Consider the following 19,712-nt stretch of genomic DNA (forward strand, 5'->3'; position numbering starts at 1 on the left):
AAATTATACATCTTCATTTTAACAGGTGAAGACGGCAAACAGAGGAAACATCTAGTTGATTAAGCCTGTGTGGGCCCCTCTTTTCTCCATCTATACCAACCAGAAGAGCTTTTGAATTTCCATTTTCTAGTTAAAAAATGGAGAAAAAGTTCAAGATATATAAACCACCTATAAACTGGTGTTTTTTTCAGAGGTATAAATGATTTTACACTGCCAGTAAAGCCCAATCAACATTTGTACATTTTCCTTTTGCTATCTACTGAATTTAGGGGGTTGTGGATATCTGGGGTCCTCAGTGACTACGACATGGAAAGTGAAAAACCTTTCTTTATATTCTTCTTCATGTATCAACTTAAACTTCTTTAGGGAACAATATAGGAAATGTGGCCAAGATAAATAATATGTGGCTATTTAATTGAGTATTTTTTTTACAGCTCCACTTGAACAGCCACATTAAACAGTTCTTCAACACCTTTCCCTGGGAATACACATGACTTTACCATTGAATAGAGTGACTGATCAACTCTAGAAAAGCCTGGACAGAAAGATAAACCCTTTTAGGAGATGAGGGAGTGAGAGGGTAATGAACTCTATCTTCCTGGTTCTGGCCAAACACCTGGAGTTTACACTCCTGTATTCTGGAGAAATGCTGTTAAGTACCAGGCTACTTTCTTTATGAAGTTATGTCTTTACTATTGCAAGTACTCCCACAAATGTTTTCACATAGCTGATGTTTTCTGCAATGCGCTGAATCTTCCTACTTACCAGAAGTTCTGGGCATTTCTTACAACTCCATTTCTTGCAGCTTCCCCTTTACCTCCCTCAGAGCATGCTATGCAGAGCAGAAGGACATGACTATGGCTCACCTTGCCAAGGGTTGGTGCAGGACCAGACTGCCAACCACAACTCATTTTTTCAGTTCCTAGCTAGCACTGAGAGCACTTGTCCTCTAAATCTCATCTGCCCTTCACAATCAGGAGCAATAGACAATAGTTAATATTGTGTTTTCTAAAATGGAAAAGGCTACCTACCATCCCCAGATCCTTTTCGTCTTCGCTTCTCTTTCCCAAAACTTTTCTTCTCTTTGCGCCTCTGTCGTAGAGCTGTTTTAGGGTCAGTTATCCAGGCTTGATAAACAAACTGGAAGGGAAAAAAACCCCTCATTTATATCAAGGTTCCTCATGCTCTAAAAGTAAGCCATAGAATAAGCCACAAGCAGGACTATATAGTTTGAGTAAATGCATTCTGTGGGGGCCAGGAAATATTTTCAATCCCAAATCAAACATCTCCCCCACAGATCTGCTGAGTTTTCAAGCACTATTTTTGTAAGTGTAAAAACAAATGTGAATATACTAGTGGGTGACCCATGTTTCATTAGAACCCACAAAAATTCAGGCTCTGAACTTTGGGAATTAATACCTTTTTGTGCATATGGGCTACCTTGTCAGAAGCACTCAACTTTGTATTTCTACTTTATCATTTTACAGGAAAGATGCAGAGCAAAGAAAACTTTTATAGAAAGTGCAGCAATCCATTAATTAAAACATCAAAAGATGTAGAGGTTTACTGTACAGGTAACAGTATTTTTCACAGCTTAGATATTTTTTCCCCCCTCTGTAGGTCCCAGTGAAATGTTTACAGATTTGTTATCTATACACAGTCCCAAAATTGGCAGTCAGGAATTCCTCACATTTTAACAATGATTTTAACAATGCCTTTCTCTGCTGTTTCAGATAAGTCACTTATGAATCCTTCTGCTACTGTTTTTCCAGTTGGAAAATGAAGACAGTAATACTTACATATTTATCCAGGGTATTTTATGGGACAAAATCCTGCTCCCAGCACTCACTCAGACCAACAGTCTGTTGACCTGTGTGACTGCATGGAGCATGGAATTGGCTCAAAATATTTATAAATTATATAGCAGTGGAGGGAAAAAGAAGAGTAAAAAAAATCACTGAGAAGTAACTTTTTTTAGGTAGCTCAGCTTCAGATGTGAAGGAAGGTTACAGAAAAAAAGCAAAACGCATATCTTTTATCTCTATGCGACATAAAATGTGTATCAATAACAGAAACTAAAGTAACTTAATGCAAAAGGTGTTCTTTTTGCTCTTTTAAAGGTTTTCATTGAAAAAATGGTAATCATCTTAAATTGTCTTCTAAGCAACACAGGCCACAGAGACAGGGCAGGGAAACACACAGATGCAGGCAAGGGGCTGAAAAAGCACACTAACAAAACAGCTCTAACTAATTCACAACACAAACATGCAGATGATGACAACAACACGCATGTATCTCAGTGAAGCTGGAATTGCCCCTCATAGGACAGAACGCTACAATTTCTATTTAGTTTATTTATATTTTTAGAATTTTCCTATGGAAATCACTTTGGAACATTTAAGGTATTCTTTTAAAACTATTAAACTGACATTAAAGTAATTTAAAAGGGAGAAATACTTTGTTTTGTTTTGTGAATGTATACAGCCATGGGGATGAAATTATTTTGGTACTGTTGAAAAGAAGATCCCCTTCCAAATCTCTCAGAGTCTGTATATTTATTTTTATATGTCTGTGTTGTTCAAAACAAGCACCACATGGGTAAATGTGTGGGATCAGAGGACCTGGTTTCCCTTTGCTTTGTAACAGGTGTCTTCTAATGCAGGTGATCTGGGGGAATGGTGATATTTAAATGAGCTAACACCATATTACTTTACTGGAAATTAGACACTGCCAAAATCTTCTATTGTCATTTAATTCTGAAAGTGTACACTAGCCACAGTTATAGTGTGAATAAAGATATCAGAGCTAAAAGACAGACTTGGAAGGGGGTATAAAATTAGAATTAAGAAAGTGAATTTGATTTATAAATTTAATGTAACTACCTATGCTAAGCAGAGGGTATTTTAAGAGCATACTGGGTGCATATTAGTTTAGATTTCTACCTCTGCACGGACTTCCAATTTAATGTCTTTTAGGCTTTGGAGCTGATATTCTCAATCTGTAACATTCAATCCTTACAAAAGTAGCATTACATAATGGAGTGGAAAGTGATACACAGTGCCCAAAGTTAGGAAATGCTAAATTTATTCAAGCAGGGCAAGAGAGAAGATGCACAAATCTTTTTTGTGATGATAAAGGCCAGAAGAGTAGAGAGCTAAAAAGAGATTTGGAGCAGAATGTGTATTTAACAAACCTTTCACCAGCTTTCTGAGATCAATTACCACCGTGTCCATAAGATACATGCAACTTGATGTGACCATCTTGTAAATCAGTATCAAAAGAAAATAAGAATTTGGGTCTGCATTTTCACTCTGAGGTTACACTTAAAAAAAGATAGACCACTTTGCTTGTGATTTGACCACTCCAAAATTATGAAACGCATTGCATTTACTAGGAATGAGACTTTAGCAGTCATAATTTTTTTTTTAATCATCCATATAAGAGGAAAAATGCAGATGAGGACAGAGACAGATATAGACACTACGTCAGGAACTAAGGGGTGGGTCACATAACTGAGCATTTGCAAAATGTCAAGTACCTTTGCTGCTTTGATTAAATACTGAAGAATAGTTTTGGGTAGTTTAATGATAGACTTTGGCAAGGCTAAAATGGCTGAAGCAAATTTTCCAATAGCTCTCTATAAAGAGGGACAAAGCAACAGTAGTTAGTAGAAAAGCAGAAAATATTAATAAAAAGGGTCTCTTTAATTACTGTATCTAGAATACTAAGAACAAATTTACATTCATAAACTTCAATGTGAGAAAAAAGATGGTTTATACTGTTAACATTAAAATTTCAATAATATGACTCTTAACTGCACGCATTCTCTAATATTTAAAATCTCCAAGTTAACCCTTGAAGGGACTATGGCACACAATCAACACTGAAAAGAAGATCATACATTCAAATAATTCTTTAACAGAGTCTACAACAAAGCTCACTTGGCTAGTATTTCTACTAAGACCTTGAGCATGATGATGGAAGGTGAAGAGAGTATGATGACCATAGGATGAACAAATCTTTCGTGAAGAAAATCAATTTTCTGTTTTATACAAGTCTTTGCTTATATAAAGCCACCCAGCATCCTCATATTGCACACTGCAGAACAGGCCACCTATCCAGAACATCTGACCAAATTCTGAAATAATGAACAGATCCTCCATCCTCAAATTAACAGTTTCAGCCCTGAGATGAACAAAAAATCCAAACCCCAGCATAAATGAAAAAATCTTGTTAACTGCTGACCTCAAGTTTAGAGCTCTTTAACTCAGTGCTTGGCACCAACACATCAGAACAAAATGCTGTCACCAATTTTTTAAAAATCAGAAGAAACAAGAATGCACCCTTTCCTCTATGCCTGCCTGGAAACCAGAAAGAAAAATGATCTAGAAAGTCATGAGCCATTTTTATGGTCCAAGGTAAGTTAAATATAAAGTATATTTAAAAAAAAATAGTTCAATGTTACAAAACAAAACTTATCACATTATTTTGATCCAGATTTGTTTTGCCCTTATTAGGGTCAGATTTATTTTTCCATGTCATTACCATGTAGGCAGTTTAATGAAGGTAACCAACTGCCAATGTAACGTAGTGTTAGAATATAAACCAAACTTCATTTTATTAATGAGTTAAATAAAACATTTCTTCCTGTAATTCAGTAATGTTGTCTGGGAAGCTTGGTTTGAAAGATTTTGGCTTAGGGAATAGAAAAGCAGGGAGACAGTTTCTTGCCCTTGCTTGGGTTGAATGTTCTGCAATGCGCCAATTTGCCAGTGATGTGAGGCTGCATCTGGATGGGAATACTCAGCTGGAAAAAGCTGCTTCTTTGATTAATGCTGTGAAATTACAGACCTGAAAAATTTCTGCAACATTTCCAAAAAATTCTTCCACAAGTGAAACCTTAATCTTGTAAAAGCAAAAGCAATCCTAGATGTCGGTGTATTTCACTAACTTCTTCACCCACATTCTTCATTTAGGCCACTGCATTTGGTATCTGGTATTGTCTAACAACAGCCAGTCCACATGGAGGAAACCAGATAGGAAACTTCAAATATTTTTTAACATTACAATACCCTCCTACATCAGCATAGTCTGGCACTATAAATGCAAATATATTAACTAACACTGCCCTGAAAATGAAAGAAAATAAATGGATGTAGTCTCCTTTTGTAATTTTAAATCTTAAGCACTTTCTAACCCAAGGATATATTTCTCTGGCCCACTAGGTTTAATTATTTTTAAAAAGTTAAGTGTGTATTCTTTTGCATGAAGACATGCTTATTTTGGGGATTATTTCTTCATGGAATGATAACACTTCCTCAAAACTTAAAAAAAAAAACACTGGAGGCATTGCACAGTAGTGCCAGAGGAAAGTCAACTTCCTCAACTGTCTTTATTCCAGCTTGGGTTCTCACCCTTTGTGTTTTTCATTGTTGCTGTCTTCAGGTATAAGTGGATAAAGATATGACTCTAGCAAAGTTTCAGTAAGAATTTGGCAATGCTTAAAACATAAGGCAAACTTACGTTTTAAATTGGCAAGAAATTTAATTTCCAGTACTTTTCAGGACTACTTTAAAGGAACTGGAAGCTTTAACATATGTGCCTGTATCATGAGAAATGTACATTTTTTTTCCAGACGTCAATGAGATAGAAAATTACCATAAAGTACCTGAAATGCAGATTTTTTTCGAGGCTCTTCCTCTTCTTTTTTTTCTTCTTCCTCTTCCTCTTCACTATCCGTCTCAAACAAATAATAATTTCCACTTCTGACCACTAAGTGAAACAAAATATTTTCTTACTTTTCTGAATAGTTCTATTCTCAACTCCCCCAAGACCTATGAACAGGTAACCAGTCATTTAAAAATTCATAACCAGGAGAGGTGAAAATAGAGAAGAAGCAAGAGATGAAAATGTCTCAGGCCATTTATTTGATGTTAGTCTGCAATACTGTGGGCATGAATAAGAGCTATTACAATAACTAAGGAAAGCATTCCTATAAGAAGAAAATGTAAAGAAAAGGATTGAAGTTTATCAAGTTACAAGGTTACATTTTTAGAGAAAAATGACAAGTCTAAATTTACTGGGGACTTAGGATTATTTGAGGGAGTAAAAAAAGCCCAGCAGGTAAGTAAATTAACTTACATGAACAGTACCACTGGACAAAAAATACAGAATTTCTCTTTAAAACATTGAGGCAATCTTTTAAACTAGGTAATGGGATGGTATTAGTTTGATGAGGTAATGGAAAACCTTGGCTTGTTTAAAACAAATCACTCAGATTCTCTTAGCATGATTGCAAATGAGTTTCAATTTTTTGCCCATGGATTCAGAAAGATTCTGAAACCTTGATACAGCATAGGTACACAGTGATTAAGCTAGGCCTTATATCCTTGAACAGAAGCAATGTTTTTATTTCTCAGATGGCAACAGGCCTACATGAACAAATGAGGGAAACAAAATAAATAAAAACAAGGTAATGAGCAAGAGAAAAATAAAAACCACAGCATTACATACAGCAGTGAAAACTGGTCATTAATTTCCACATTTAAGCTGAAATATTTGAAAGAACAGTTACTTAGATGAAAATTTACAAAATCTGGATATATGGAGCCATACATATTTATATAAAATTATATCTATCCATCATTATAGGTGTCTGGAAAAGTAACAGTTGTAATTCAATCATACCTTGAATTCTACACAGGTCCTGTGTGCACAGATGACCACATAAAACTACTTAAAACCTCAGGGTAAGGCTGTGAAATTTGCCAGAATTGATCTTTAGATCATAACTTTGCCATCTAAAACTCCCTCACAGAGGGAATTCTGTGCCTCATGTGCCAACTTACGATTTTTAGCACCAATGAATGCCCTGCAGAGGGACAGAAAGTCCTCCTCTGCTGTTCTTATTGTTGCACTGAGGGTGAATAGAAAGTTTGGAAATTTCCTGTATGAAACAAATGAATTTTTTGGTGCTGAGCCCTCCATGAAGGCCCATTTAAAATGTGTTGAAGAGATGAAAGTATTTTAAGAGCCAGTAACCTGGAGCTCTCTTTCATAAAAAGGTAGTCAGCAACAGAAATTGTCAATGGAGAAGGTCAGCAGGGTAAAGTTTGACATTAGGGAAAACCTCCTGCAGTGCAGCTCTGAAAAGGCTCACAGCAGCACTCAGTCAGGCTTGGAATGCCTGATCTGGAAGCAAATAAATCTACATTGGTCTCCCTATGAATTTTTTTATTTAAAGTGTATCTGAGGGGACACTAATATAGCAGTTATATCCTTTTTACAACTCAAGGAAGAGGTATGATTGAATAGCAATAATGCATTCTTGCACACATCAAAATTGAGCAAGTGGTGTGTCAGTCACCTACAAGGCTTCCTGAAGAGACCAAGCTTTACAAGTAACACAATTCAGGGCCAGGCTGGACTTGGGAGACCCCTCTTGTACTGCAAAATGTGGCTTCCTCCTACTGAGAAAAGACACATACATACAGGCTTTTCTTGTGGGATGGGATGGAGGAGGCAGAAGAGGAGCCATGCAGGAGAAAGCATGATCTCATCATCTGCTTGTGCCCAGAGGGAAAGAGCTCCCCAGGACAGCTGCATTCTTTTGCACTACATCAGACACAACTGTGTGACCCAGGAGAATCTAAGCATGTGGTCCTAACTCCTGCTGATCTTTTTTTGACCTCAAAAATAATCCACAAGCACAGGAGGAACCACACCTCCCTACAAGAGAGATTGTGAATGATTGTCAATGAGGAAATCCTCACAGATGTTTTTTATCTGTTCTACTTAGACCCAAATTCATGACTGTTTTAATTGCCGTGATATACAAAATGAGGTCTCTTTCTACACAATAAAATTATAGCAAGTGATATAAAAATAGCAATAAAAATCTAAATTAAAAACTTCAAGCTTGAGTGACTTCAGTGTATGCATATATATGCCCACAAACCCATTTACTGAGATGAAGAGCCACATGTTGCAGAATGCTGCAGTTACAGCAGTGTTCCAAAAAGAATGAGTGGGGAATATCAGTCTGTTCCCAGTCTGCACGCCTGTGAACACCTACTGTCAGTGCCATGTTTCACTGGGTGCGGATGCAAGCCACGTGGCAGGCAACTGCTGGTTGTAGGGTCAGGGTCTGTGATGTTTCCCACAAGCTTTTGCATTATTGCAGTAAATAGTTTCAGGAATGCTCAATATTTAAACACCAAAATGTAACTTGCCACCTAAGAACATTAAATAATGAGGATGAAATAAGTAAAAACCAAAGTCAATATCTCTCTGTGCAATTCTTCTTACTACAAAACCAGTGGTGGATAAACCAAGAGACCTTATCCCATTCCTTCAAAATCACCATAGCTTGAAATTCTATAGAAAAAAGTCACAAATTATAGTTTTTATCCTTTTTGTCATTGTTGTTCTAATGAAATTACAGTACAAGAATTTTATTTTCATAAGGCTTTTGAAAAGGATAGGTCTCTCTAAAGTGGCAGTGTGCCCTTTAGAAAAACAAAAATAGAGGCACAGTTTACTTGTGACTTGATAGAAATAAAGATTACATGTTCCTGTAAAAGCTGCTGGAAAATATATGGCTGCTGAAGTTATAAATACACATATGTAAATGAAGCAGTATGTAGATGTGTAAAATTGTGACTTGGAGTAGCTCTTAAACTAAATGACCAAACACAATACAGACATTCATATTTTTAATGGCATGAAGTCAAGTTGAGGGTGATTTGGGTTGGATATCAGGAAGAAGTTTTTCACCCAGAGGGTGGCTGGGCACTGGATCAGGCTCCCCAGGGAAGTGGTCACAGCACCAGCTTGACAGAGTTCAAGAAGCATTTGGACAATGCTCTTAGCACATGGTGTAACTCTTGGGGATGGTCCTGTGCAGGGTCAAGAGCTGGACTGGATGATCCTGATGGGTCCCTTCAAACTCAGCACATTCTGTGATTCTGTGTTTCTATGATTTAACTCTGATCAGTGCCCTACATTTAAGTATTTTTTTCATATCTTCAGAGGTTACTTAACATCTCTTATCTGATTTCATTCAACAAACATCCAGTTGAAGGACATCTGATTTGAGATTGCAGCCTTTCCTGTTCTACCTAGCCCATAATGTAGCAAAGAACTCTATCATATAACTGGCCTGGGCTACAAACAAATTAAAATATCATAATGCACCAATTATATGAGCAACACATGCTAATAATTTATTGTGTGCAAGGCTAGACATATCTTTGCTCTCAGGTAAACACACAAAAAAATAGAAATAGCAGAACAACTGGCATCAATGACACATTAAGGTGTCATCACAGAGATGGAGCTGAGCTCTGCACAGCCTAATTCTGGGAGTAGTTGGTACTCAGATTTCTACAGATGATACTAGAATGACTGATGAACAATAAAAAAAGATGTATGATATGCGTATGTGAAAAAAAAAATTATGACTAATCTTAGAATGCATTGGCAAACTTTCACATTCACATTTTTAAATATATTGAGCTCTGCAGTATCAGGGAGTTGAAACCTTTGAGGTCAAGACAGATTCTTTTCAGCACATGTTTATCTGATTTGATATTTTTCTAAGAGCACTCAAAGTATCATGAGCTAGCTATGCTTCCAACACACAGAAGTTCTGAATATAGTTAAATTCTTTAAAGATTGGAAAGCAGAAATCACATTTTTTTTAAAAAAAACCCAAGCCTTCTATCAAGTCACAATCACAAAATCAGGCATAAAATAAACAGGTTATGGGAATGCCTTCATTCTGGTCAAGGATATAAGGGTTAAATCCACATATTTGTAAGAGGATTGAGAAAACCTACTGGAAGCATGATCAACCCAAGGCCGCCACCACAGCTTTTTTTTGCCCTTGGCTTTCTCTTTGTCTGCATCTCCTAAAATAAAATATGTTCAAATATTAATTTTACAAAATGAGAAACATATTTCTTACACTGATTAATAATTTTTTATTTCTCTCAAAAGAGCTAAAATTTCATGAGCACATCAGATGTCAGGTCTACTGAGTAAGGTCTACTAAGTACATTAAATATTGAAATAATTCAAAATCACTAAGCAGAAATATTCTGATTTATGCAGTAGTTAAAACAGCATTCCACTCTAAAACGCTAAAAATTTAGGTTTTGTGTTTTAAAACATACTGTCACAGTTGACTGTAACTTAAAGAGGAAAAAAAAAATCCCTCCTCTCAAATCCCCTTACATTTCAGGCTCCAAAAATTTTTAAATCCAGTAAGTACTGATCCCAGGTCAATGCTGGAAATGTGGCACTAGATAGGTATGATTTTTCCTGTTCCCATGATTTTCAATAACATTTAAAAGCACACAAACATTTTAGTGGCTGGAAAGGAATCCAGAACAGCATCCAGAAAACATTGCTGGAAAAATGTTAGTGCTACCTATTTGTAAAACTGTGGTTTATAGATAATGACTTTTATCAAAACAAACCTCTGACTCTTTTTAGCTCTTTGCTAATCGCTTGAAGTTAACCAAAAGTATCCTCAATGCAAACCATTTTCTCTAAACCTAGTTACAGTACATAACACAGATTTTTTTTGGCTGAATCGAGCCTGAAACTGATACTCAGCTAACAATGTTGTTACATGCTGGCAGTTTCTTATCACTTGTCCAGCTAGCAGGTTTATCAGATCCTTAGTGCTCAACTGCAAATATGGTACAGGAGTAGCTAATGGTACCTTCATCATCTTCTTCAGAAACCTTCCGAATCTCCGGCCCCTCTGAGGACTCCTGGTTCATGCTTAGCATCCTCTCTTTACCCTTCTTGTATTTTTGCTGCCTGGCTTTGATGCGATCCATTCTAGCAAAAGGAAGAATCTTATTAGAATTACACCTTCACCCACCCTGAAAAATAAGTGTTAAACATATGCATACAAACACACACACACACACACATACACATATTGTGCAACACTTCTAAGGGAAATATTCCACACTGTTGTTAGTCCTGCCCTTAAAAAGAAGGAATTACACTGCTCTGAACGAGCTGACTGGAAGGACCAAGCATAGATGTTCACTCTATGGTCAGTGAGAGCTGGGTTTCCTGCTTTCCTCCTTTCCTACTCCCTCTCAACTATCTTATTATCATTTAAAATTGAAAGAATCAATGTCAGGAATTACAACACACCAAATGAAGCACTGAGAATAAAAGGACTTCTACCTAATGCAGAGCTTTTCCTCAAACTTGCCACTGAATGAGGGATTTAGTTGATCCTGCACTGTTTGTACTACAACTTCACCCTCTAAGATCATTTGTCTCAATGGACACCAGTGACAAGTGGTGTTTCTTGGAGGTCCAGTCCTATTTTTAATGTCTGGTGATGAAGTCAGATCAAGTGTACCTTCAGCAAGTTTTCAGATGACACCCAGCTGTGTGGTGCTGTTGGCACAGCTGAAGGATGGGATGTGCTTCAGAAGGATCTGGACAAGCTCAAGAAGTTGGTGTACAGGAACCTCATGAAGCTGAGTAAGACCAAATTCAAGGTGCTGCACCTGGGTCTCTCTGGCATCAACACAGTCTGGGGGATGAACTGATTGAGAGCAGCCCTGCTGAGGATGACTTGGGGGTGCTGGAGGATGAGGCTGGACACGAGCCTCAGTGGGTGCTCCTAGCCTGGGAAAACAACTGTGTCTTGGGCTCCATCCAAACCAGTGTAGGCAGGAGGGTGAGGGAGGGGATCCTGTCCCTCTGCTCTCATGAGACCCCACCCACAGAGCTGCATCCAGCCCTGGGGTGCCCAGCACAGGAGGACATGGACCTGTTGGAGCGAGTCCAGAGGAGGGCCCGAAAGGCGATTAGAGGATGGAGCATCTCTCCTATAAGGAAAGGCTGAGATAATTAGGGTTGTTGAGCCTGAAGAAAAGGCTCTGGAGAGATCTTTTTGCAGCCTTTCAGTACTTGGAGAGAAATTATAGGAAAGATGGGGCCAAACTTTTTTGCAGGGTCTGTTGCGAGGACAAGGGGTGTTGCCGCTGGTGATGAATAGATCACACAGACACAGCTCGAGGTGTGGTGAAAGGAAGAGAAAGTTTATTTCTTCTCCCAGGATTTGTAGGTTTCTGACCATGGCCACGGATTGGATGGTCAGGATAACACTTTCTCACTACACTGGCCATGCGAGATGTCCATCACCAGATGTGTAACAGAAGGAACGTACACATATCTATGTTTATAGTTACTGTCATGGGAAAGTTCTTTAGAAACTATATCAACAAGCTCCAAAGCTGAGTTTTTCAGGGTGACAAAGGGGCAATGGTTTTAAACTGAAGGAGGATTGCTTTAGATTGGCTATAAGGAAAAAACTTTCACAATGAGGGAGGTAAAACCTGAAACAGGTTTCCTAGAGAGGTGGTGGATGCTCCATCCCCAGACACATTCAAGGTCAGGCTGGATGGGGATCTGAGCAAATAGATCTCTTTGAAGACGTCCCTGCTCATTACAGGGGGGTTGAACTTTAGCTGACCTTTAGATTTTCCCTTCCAACTCAAACAGTTCTATAATTATGTGATTTTCTATAGGTAGAAAATACGGTCCCTGCAATCTTCCAATGATTCTTCTGTTAGGCAGGGTGGAAGAAGCTGTCGTGAGTGGGGTTTGATACCTGGTTAGGAAGCAGTTAGGGCTTTCCATGCATCATGGGGAAGGAACTTTGAAAGATTTCTGCAGTTACCAAAGAAGCATGTTGGCTGCATGCAAGAGAAACCAAAGTGACTTATGGGCTGTACAAAGGGAAAGGATCTCCAGGCCACTTAAACTGAATGCAAATATTTTCAGTGAGGGTAAACATATATTTTGCGCTTAAACACTACAGGAGGAACCACAAATAAAACAGAAAGGGCAGTCATGCAACAAATTTTTCCAGGAATACAGATAAGAGATATACAGAACAAAATTTTAATAATGGCAAAGCATGTCTATAAAAGAAAGTGCTAGATAAATACTGGAAGCCAGTATTTCTATCAACAAAATTGCTAGATAAATATCAGAAATCAGTTAAATATCTACATACATATGCATAGAAATATATATACATACATACATATATATATATAAATGCATTAAATACATACTGTCTTTTCAGTTGATCCATTGATTTTTTTTCCTCTTCAATTCTTGCCTTTACAGCCTTGACAATTGTAGCCTGAAAAAGCTCAGCACCCCTACATCAGAAATGGGGCAGAGGAAAAGAAAAAAGGAGAGGACATGTTAAATGTTTCTGTTTTCCTTATGGCAACTAATCACAGAGAACTTTATGTTCCCTCTATACACGACCGTATCTGCATCAAACAAAATTAATCCAGGGTCTGAAAGAAACAATCAATTGATCTAAAATAGTAACATCTTTTCAGACAATCATTTCAAGATCTTGGACCAAATGTTGTGAACCCTACTCAACCTGTATGTTCCTCTAGCGCTGCTCAAGAAATTCAATTTCCAGTCCTCAAAACACAGAACGCAAGTAGGTTCAAGGCTGGGGAAGGATTTCGTACACACAGGATTTCGTTATAGTCATTTCAGCATTATAACCACCCCAATCCCCTGCCTCAGTCCTCCTGGAAGCCGTAAGCAAGGTCGAGCTTTATCCAGGGCCATGGTGAGCAGAGATTCAGCTTCACTTTTACCCTCTGAAAACTATGGTGCTTTCAATCTGTCAATACAAATCCTTGAGCAAGATTCTGGTGTGCCAAAAGAATGTGGCTTTGCACTCCATTACATTAGAAATGTAATCAGTTCCTTGATTTGAATGCTATGGCCATTCTTCCTAATTCACACATGAACCCTTGAAGGCTCTTAAAAGAGTCTTAAAGTCTCTCTCAAAGAAGTAGCCTAGATCTAAAGCCTTTCTTTTGTCAGTAATTCAGTAAGAAAAGCCATAATTTTAGAGGTCCGCTCTTTCATTCTGGATGCACATTTCCCAATATAGGACATACTTTGATACTCATGATTTTGCTTTACGCTGTTCTAACTATGAACCCAGCACACCAAAAGAGGTACAAAAAGGCCATATCCAGCATAATTGGGGATCAGCAGTGAAAATCACCCCAGAACAAAAGCCTAATGCAATGTGGAGTGGAGATGGAGGTCTTTTGGTATCCCCCTTTACAGTGCTGAATTTTGTTTAGTATGGGAAGCTAAACATGTACCCTTCTTAAAATGATCCCTGGAAGAGGTAGATAAAAAATACTTCCTTTCATTACGTGCAAACCAAATTCTGCCCTGACACACAGTCAGAGATCAATGTCCATATGCCTTTTGAGGAAAGAAAAAAAGCCACAGTACATTTAATCCAATATTAACAAAAGTAATTTCTTAGAAACCTTATGGAAATTAAAACCAGTATTTCATTCCTCATCTGCCTTCATATTATAAACCAGAAGAATGTTTGTGCTAGTGATGGCTATGAGTGAATGCTTGTTGGTGTAACAGGCCCAACGAGGTTAACACTTCCTTGCCAAACCTAGTCAGTGTTCAGTGATGTGACACTTCCCAAGTGTTCCATTTTCTTCACAAGCCAGATGTAAGAACTGTCCCATCTTCCTCTTCCTGCAACATTTCTTGAGATGGGATTTCTAATTGTCTCAAACAGGCTCTGACAGCAGAATATTTTCTTTGCAAGACTTAGAAACTCTGGCATTCTCTCTCATGCATATTGATGTTGAGAGAATGCTGCAACACACTTTGAGAGCTTTTAATAGGAGCAGCAGATAGTATTTCATAGAAAGAATGATTTCGTTTCTATTAGATTCCTAACTAATTTGTTTTCTTGTGTCAAAATTGGGTTTCCAATTATGAGTTTAGCATGGATTGTTTAAATCAATGTTAAAGGACTGTTTTGGTACTACCTATCATAAACAATAAGTACTACCACCATGAGAGATTTAAACTGTTTAATTTAATTTCTTTTAAATTTTCAATGTTACCTTGATGCTAATATCTGAGAAGCTTTTATATCTGCAACCACGTGAAGGAAGTAGTAACTCATGAAGACTCTCCTTTGCAGTAACAGGAAAGCAAAACATATACTGTCCCAAATGATTCCTGCTTCTCCACTGGGCAGTTTACAATCTAGATTGCCTGTTGCTGGAAAAAGACACCATCAACGTTAAGAATTCTTTCATAATGTTTAATCAATTAAATAAATCTAGCTTTTAAAATTATTTTAATTATTTTAGATTTTTCTAAAGAAAATAGTCATGCATTTCCATTTGAGGTACACTGAAATTTCTTTTTAACAAACCAAAATGCTTCCAACAATGTGATGTCCCAGGATAAGTGAGTACTCATCAGAAGTGAACCATTTGCATATAAATTCACCCCACTTTAGTAAGTACTTGAAAACAGAGACTGGAAAAGGCATATTTTTTTGTTACACTGAATTATTTGATTTCAGTGGTTCCTAAAAAATATTTCAATTTTTTCTTCTCTTCAAAGTGACTTTTTCTCTCATTTTTTAATTAAGGACACTATCAACAGGAGAAAAAAGTGGTTTATTTTTGTCAAAATAACTTTTAGACTGCCATGATCTAGTATTTTTATTTTTCCTCTCCACAACTCAGTTCAATGTTCCTTTCCATTGCATAAGAGAAGAAATATTTGAAACCACAAAACTGCTTCCTTTGGGGTAGGAGGAGACAGTCAGAAAGGAAATCCATTTCCTCCTACCACTAGATTTTGGCTTGGGCGATTTCTTTCTTCCTTTATTCTCTGTAAAACAGTTCTCTTGGGGATATTAAAAAATTAAAACTGGGTTTTGTGGAGCTGGACTATATTTTGTGGACATGGCCTATGCTGCCCTACAGAAGGCAGCAGAAGGACTCAGGGGACAGCCTCTGGCCCAAAGCTGGCTTTTTAAGCTAGCAAGCCAATCTAATAGCTCTGGAAGGTCAAACTTCAAGAGCTTCAAAGCCTGCAGTGCCCAAACCCTTGGGGGGTTAAAAACCTGCGTCTAAGTTTCTGTTGCTGCCCAAAAAGTTTTGGATAACACAAGAATTCCTGGGCACCTTTCATCCTGTGAATTTGCCTCTTCGTATTTACTTTATTTTCCCCTACTCCACACTTACCCATTAGGATCAATCATGATGACAGGAATTCAGAATTTTGCTGCAGACTCACTAGGATGAAACAGCTCTTTAAATTCAGAAAAAACCCAAACCAAACCCAAAGAACATTAAAAAACCTGCAGGTGTTTTCAATCTATTAAGCCAGGGTGTCAGGACAAAGTGGAGACAAATTAATAGCTCACAGAGATTGTGAAGGATTTTGCTCTCCAAACGTCATTCCTCCCTTCTCTCACCTCCATCCACAGACATTGTCTACTCCATTCTTTTACCACCACTTGAGAATGATCACGAGGAAGTAAAATGGCCTAAAATCACTAAGCATGCAGAAAAATTGCCCCTTTCATGCCATTTCAGTGAGCTGAATTGGCTGACCCTTTGAACCACCCAACTCTGGTACACAGGGCAGAATCCACGCTGCACACAGGGAGTACAGCTGGGAAAAGGGGCCTGGTCTCTGCAGTGATGGTGAGCTGACCTTTTAGCTCAAGTTGTACAGTAAACCAGAGTATCACATCAGCTGCATATATGGGAAAATGTGTTAAGTGCCAATATCAGTGAATTGTTCATTTACAGAAAATTCTGGCTGCGGATGGTTGGATGGATGGATGGATGGATGGATGGATGGATGGATGGGGATGGTGGTAGTTTTCTCTGGATACGTGTCTCCCTTGTTTCTGTGAAATATCTTCAATATTCTGTGTTGCTAATCAATAAGACCAAGATTTTTCAAAAGGTAGTATTTCAAGGGAAGGCACAACTTACATATGGTAGATTTTAAGGTGATTCTTTATTTATAGAAAATTATGGAGAAAAATAAGCTATACTTACGAATATGGTAGCCTTTAACTGTACAAGCCAGGCTAAATGCCTGAATCACCCAGCAACTATTCTTAATTAATGATTCAATGTAGCCACATGCTCCTATCTGCAAAGTAAAAGGACAGTTTCATGTAATAAGATGTAGCAGAAATAAAGTTAAGAAAAATTGCATCTTTTTACATTACATGAGAAATAATACAGCCAAAGGCAGTCAAATTATCCTCATTAATAAAAGAGCTTGGAAGAAAGAGTGGCTTTACCACTAGACACAAACTACCCTTAGACAGAATTTGATTTTTTGATTATTAGTGAGACAGGAGGTATGTGGGGTTTGTTTGTTTTGCACAGAAAGGGACACATCTGGCATATGATGTGATGTGACAACTAAGTAACTTTTATAAATCACTGACTTAATCTTGCAAGCATACATGGATGGACAAGCTTAAGACACATGTAGCTCCACTGAGTTCCCAAGCATAAAATGAAGCACATATGTAAGCATTTAGAACATTTGCAAATTCAAACCACCCATAAATCAATTTTGTTTCAGCATAGTGACTTAAATAAATGTAAAAAGAAAAATGTCTGTTCTTTGCAGTCCAGCACTAAAAATGTTCAAAGCTAAAATGCAATTGCCAAGAATAAATCTAAATTTGTCTTTCAAAAAGATTGAAATTACTGGCTTGTCTGAATCACCTGTCAGTGCCACTGCAAGAATACATACAAAAGAATTAAGTAATGCATGCAAATACTTAATATTTTGCAGAAGAATTTGACATTTAATTATCAAATACTCTGTTTTCACCTGAATTTGACACTAGTTCTAAAGGAAACAGGAATGGAGTTTGTAACTTTGTAGTCAACTTCACTAGTTGCATTACATCACACAACTGCATCTTGTACTAGGTTTGAAAATTCCTTATTTAAATAAATGTTCTAATTAAATGTGCACTACTTATCAACAGTATGACTAATTTTGCACTTCTTACTCATTTTTCAGTCCACTGAGATTTTCGTGAGGCTTCTAAGGAGAGACTTCATTGGGCAAAGAAACCAGAACCTGGCCCTTTGAGAGCAGCTTGTGAGCTTTCACAGAGCCCGAGTGAGCACATTTTCCTACGATGGATATGCACTGCCATTCCCTAGCAATGCTGGATTGAAATGGAGACTGCTTTGCGCTTGCAGAAGGCTGTGGTCCCAAAGAAGGATTTTTAATGACCACTCAACACACTGTGCACACCTGCAAAGAAACTGAAGTGCTGAGGGCAGAGGAAAGGCAGCAGCTACCCACCGACAGGATGTTCTTCATGGTGATCACGAAGACGTTGTAGGCAATCAGCCAGTCCCAGTAACGCAGAATGCTCCTAATGGGCTTCAGCAACAGGTCTCCACCAAAGAGAAGGAAATAGAAGCAGGCCACCAAGTAGCCCATACAGAATATGCTGATCCTTGTTGTTCCCGTGATGAAGATTATGGTAAGCACAAACCAGAAGAGGTAACTAAATATTATCACCTTATACATGTCTAAGTAGGACCTAGAAGTAAAATAAGGAGAAAAAAGTTACCATTCTTTTTCTGAGGGCAATGTTATTTTTCCTCTTTCTACACTTGTGCAGAAGGTCTTCTGGGCATTCTCACTCTTCAGTACTTGTGCAGACGCTTACCACTAACACCACAGTCAGGGGATTTGGTTCATGCATGGGTCTGCCCAGCTCATACATGCCACTCCAGCTCCTTCCTGGGCATAAGCACCTTGCTACACCTGGTCAGGGCGCCGTGCTTGCTGCAGGATCAAGCCTTGTATCACGGAAGGGAGGAAAACCAAAATTCATGGTGGAGGGATATTATCCGGCAATGCCATATATGAGATCTAAAAGTTGTCTGGGATCATCTTTCAAGAAGTCTGAGAAATAGTATAAGAAATCTATTTTAAAAGCCGACTACAGTACACCACTGCAAAACAATTCCATATTTATTGATGACTTCTAGGGAATTCAGCCTGGTCAAAAGACTAGTTTTCAAAGACAGCTGCTAAAAATATCTTTCTCTAATGGAGATCAACTGCAAAAGTTTTGAGGGGCAAAAGGTTTCTACAGAACAGAAACGTGATAGAATTTACTGAAATGTTTTCCAGGAATCTATGAGACAGAGCTATCTGAAATCAGCCTGGCCCACAGTGGGAAAGAGAGAGAAACAATTTGGTATTTTCAGATTTCTTAAAATCTGGACTTAATATTGACTCAGTGAGCTTTCAAACAAGAATATCTGCCAAAGGCAATACCAAATACTACATATAGCTAAACACTGCAAAACCAACTAATTCTTAGTTTCCTCCCATTTATAGTGTTTTGATTCCAAATCTAACTGTGTTTTCAGAGTCTGTTCATCCAGGCTGTGTAGCTACATTTGTCAGGAAACCAGTTAGGGAGACAGAACTACAGGAGTGCACAGATACCTAAGCCAAACCATGTAAGGAGCAAATGAACTAAATGCACTGTATGAAGCCACATAAAAAGGCCCCTGCTGCTTGATGTTCTCAGAACTTTCTAGGAGTATGTATTTATAGTCTTACATTTATAGGCCTATACTACATATTTCACCAGAGAGGCACTTAATGAAAGGTAACAAGCTCCTTTGTGTTTATTTCCTACAAATATATAGGAAATTTGTGATTTACTGCCTGTGAAATCTAAAAATATCACGACTTTGGAGATGTTCTGGGTAATAAAACATTAACAAAGAATCAATATGCGCTGGGAAAATAAAGAAGACATCAGTCGA

The 19,712-nt window shown here is 37.9% G+C and overlaps 1 protein-coding gene across 1 annotated transcript in view; it reads right to left on the minus strand.

The window, feature by feature from the left end:
• The window catches only part of PIEZO2 (piezo type mechanosensitive ion channel component 2), a 287,945-nt gene that overhangs the window by 35,492 nt on the left and 232,741 nt on the right, over positions 1-19,712 (minus strand). Inside the window, exons 26-34 of the mRNA XM_088061177.1 lie at positions 18,223-18,466; positions 16,941-17,037; positions 14,973-15,132; positions 13,122-13,211; positions 10,730-10,851; positions 9,840-9,911; positions 5,669-5,772; positions 3,539-3,637; positions 1,032-1,140 (exon numbers count right to left, since the gene is read on the minus strand). Coding sequence (XP_087917303.1) covers positions 1,032-1,140; positions 3,539-3,637; positions 5,669-5,772; positions 9,840-9,911; positions 10,730-10,851; positions 13,122-13,211; positions 14,973-15,132; positions 16,941-17,037; positions 18,223-18,466 — 1,097 coding nt within the window. The remainder of the gene's footprint in view (positions 1-1,031; positions 1,141-3,538; positions 3,638-5,668; positions 5,773-9,839; positions 9,912-10,729; positions 10,852-13,121; positions 13,212-14,972; positions 15,133-16,940; positions 17,038-18,222; positions 18,467-19,712) is intronic.

Source organism: Pseudopodoces humilis, chromosome 1, assembly GCF_049639895.1.
Source record: "Pseudopodoces humilis isolate 2021_Gansu_Grassland_sample_001 chromosome 1, ASM4963989v1, whole genome shotgun sequence".
NCBI classification, from domain to species: Eukaryota; Metazoa; Chordata; class Aves; order Passeriformes; family Paridae; genus Pseudopodoces; species Pseudopodoces humilis.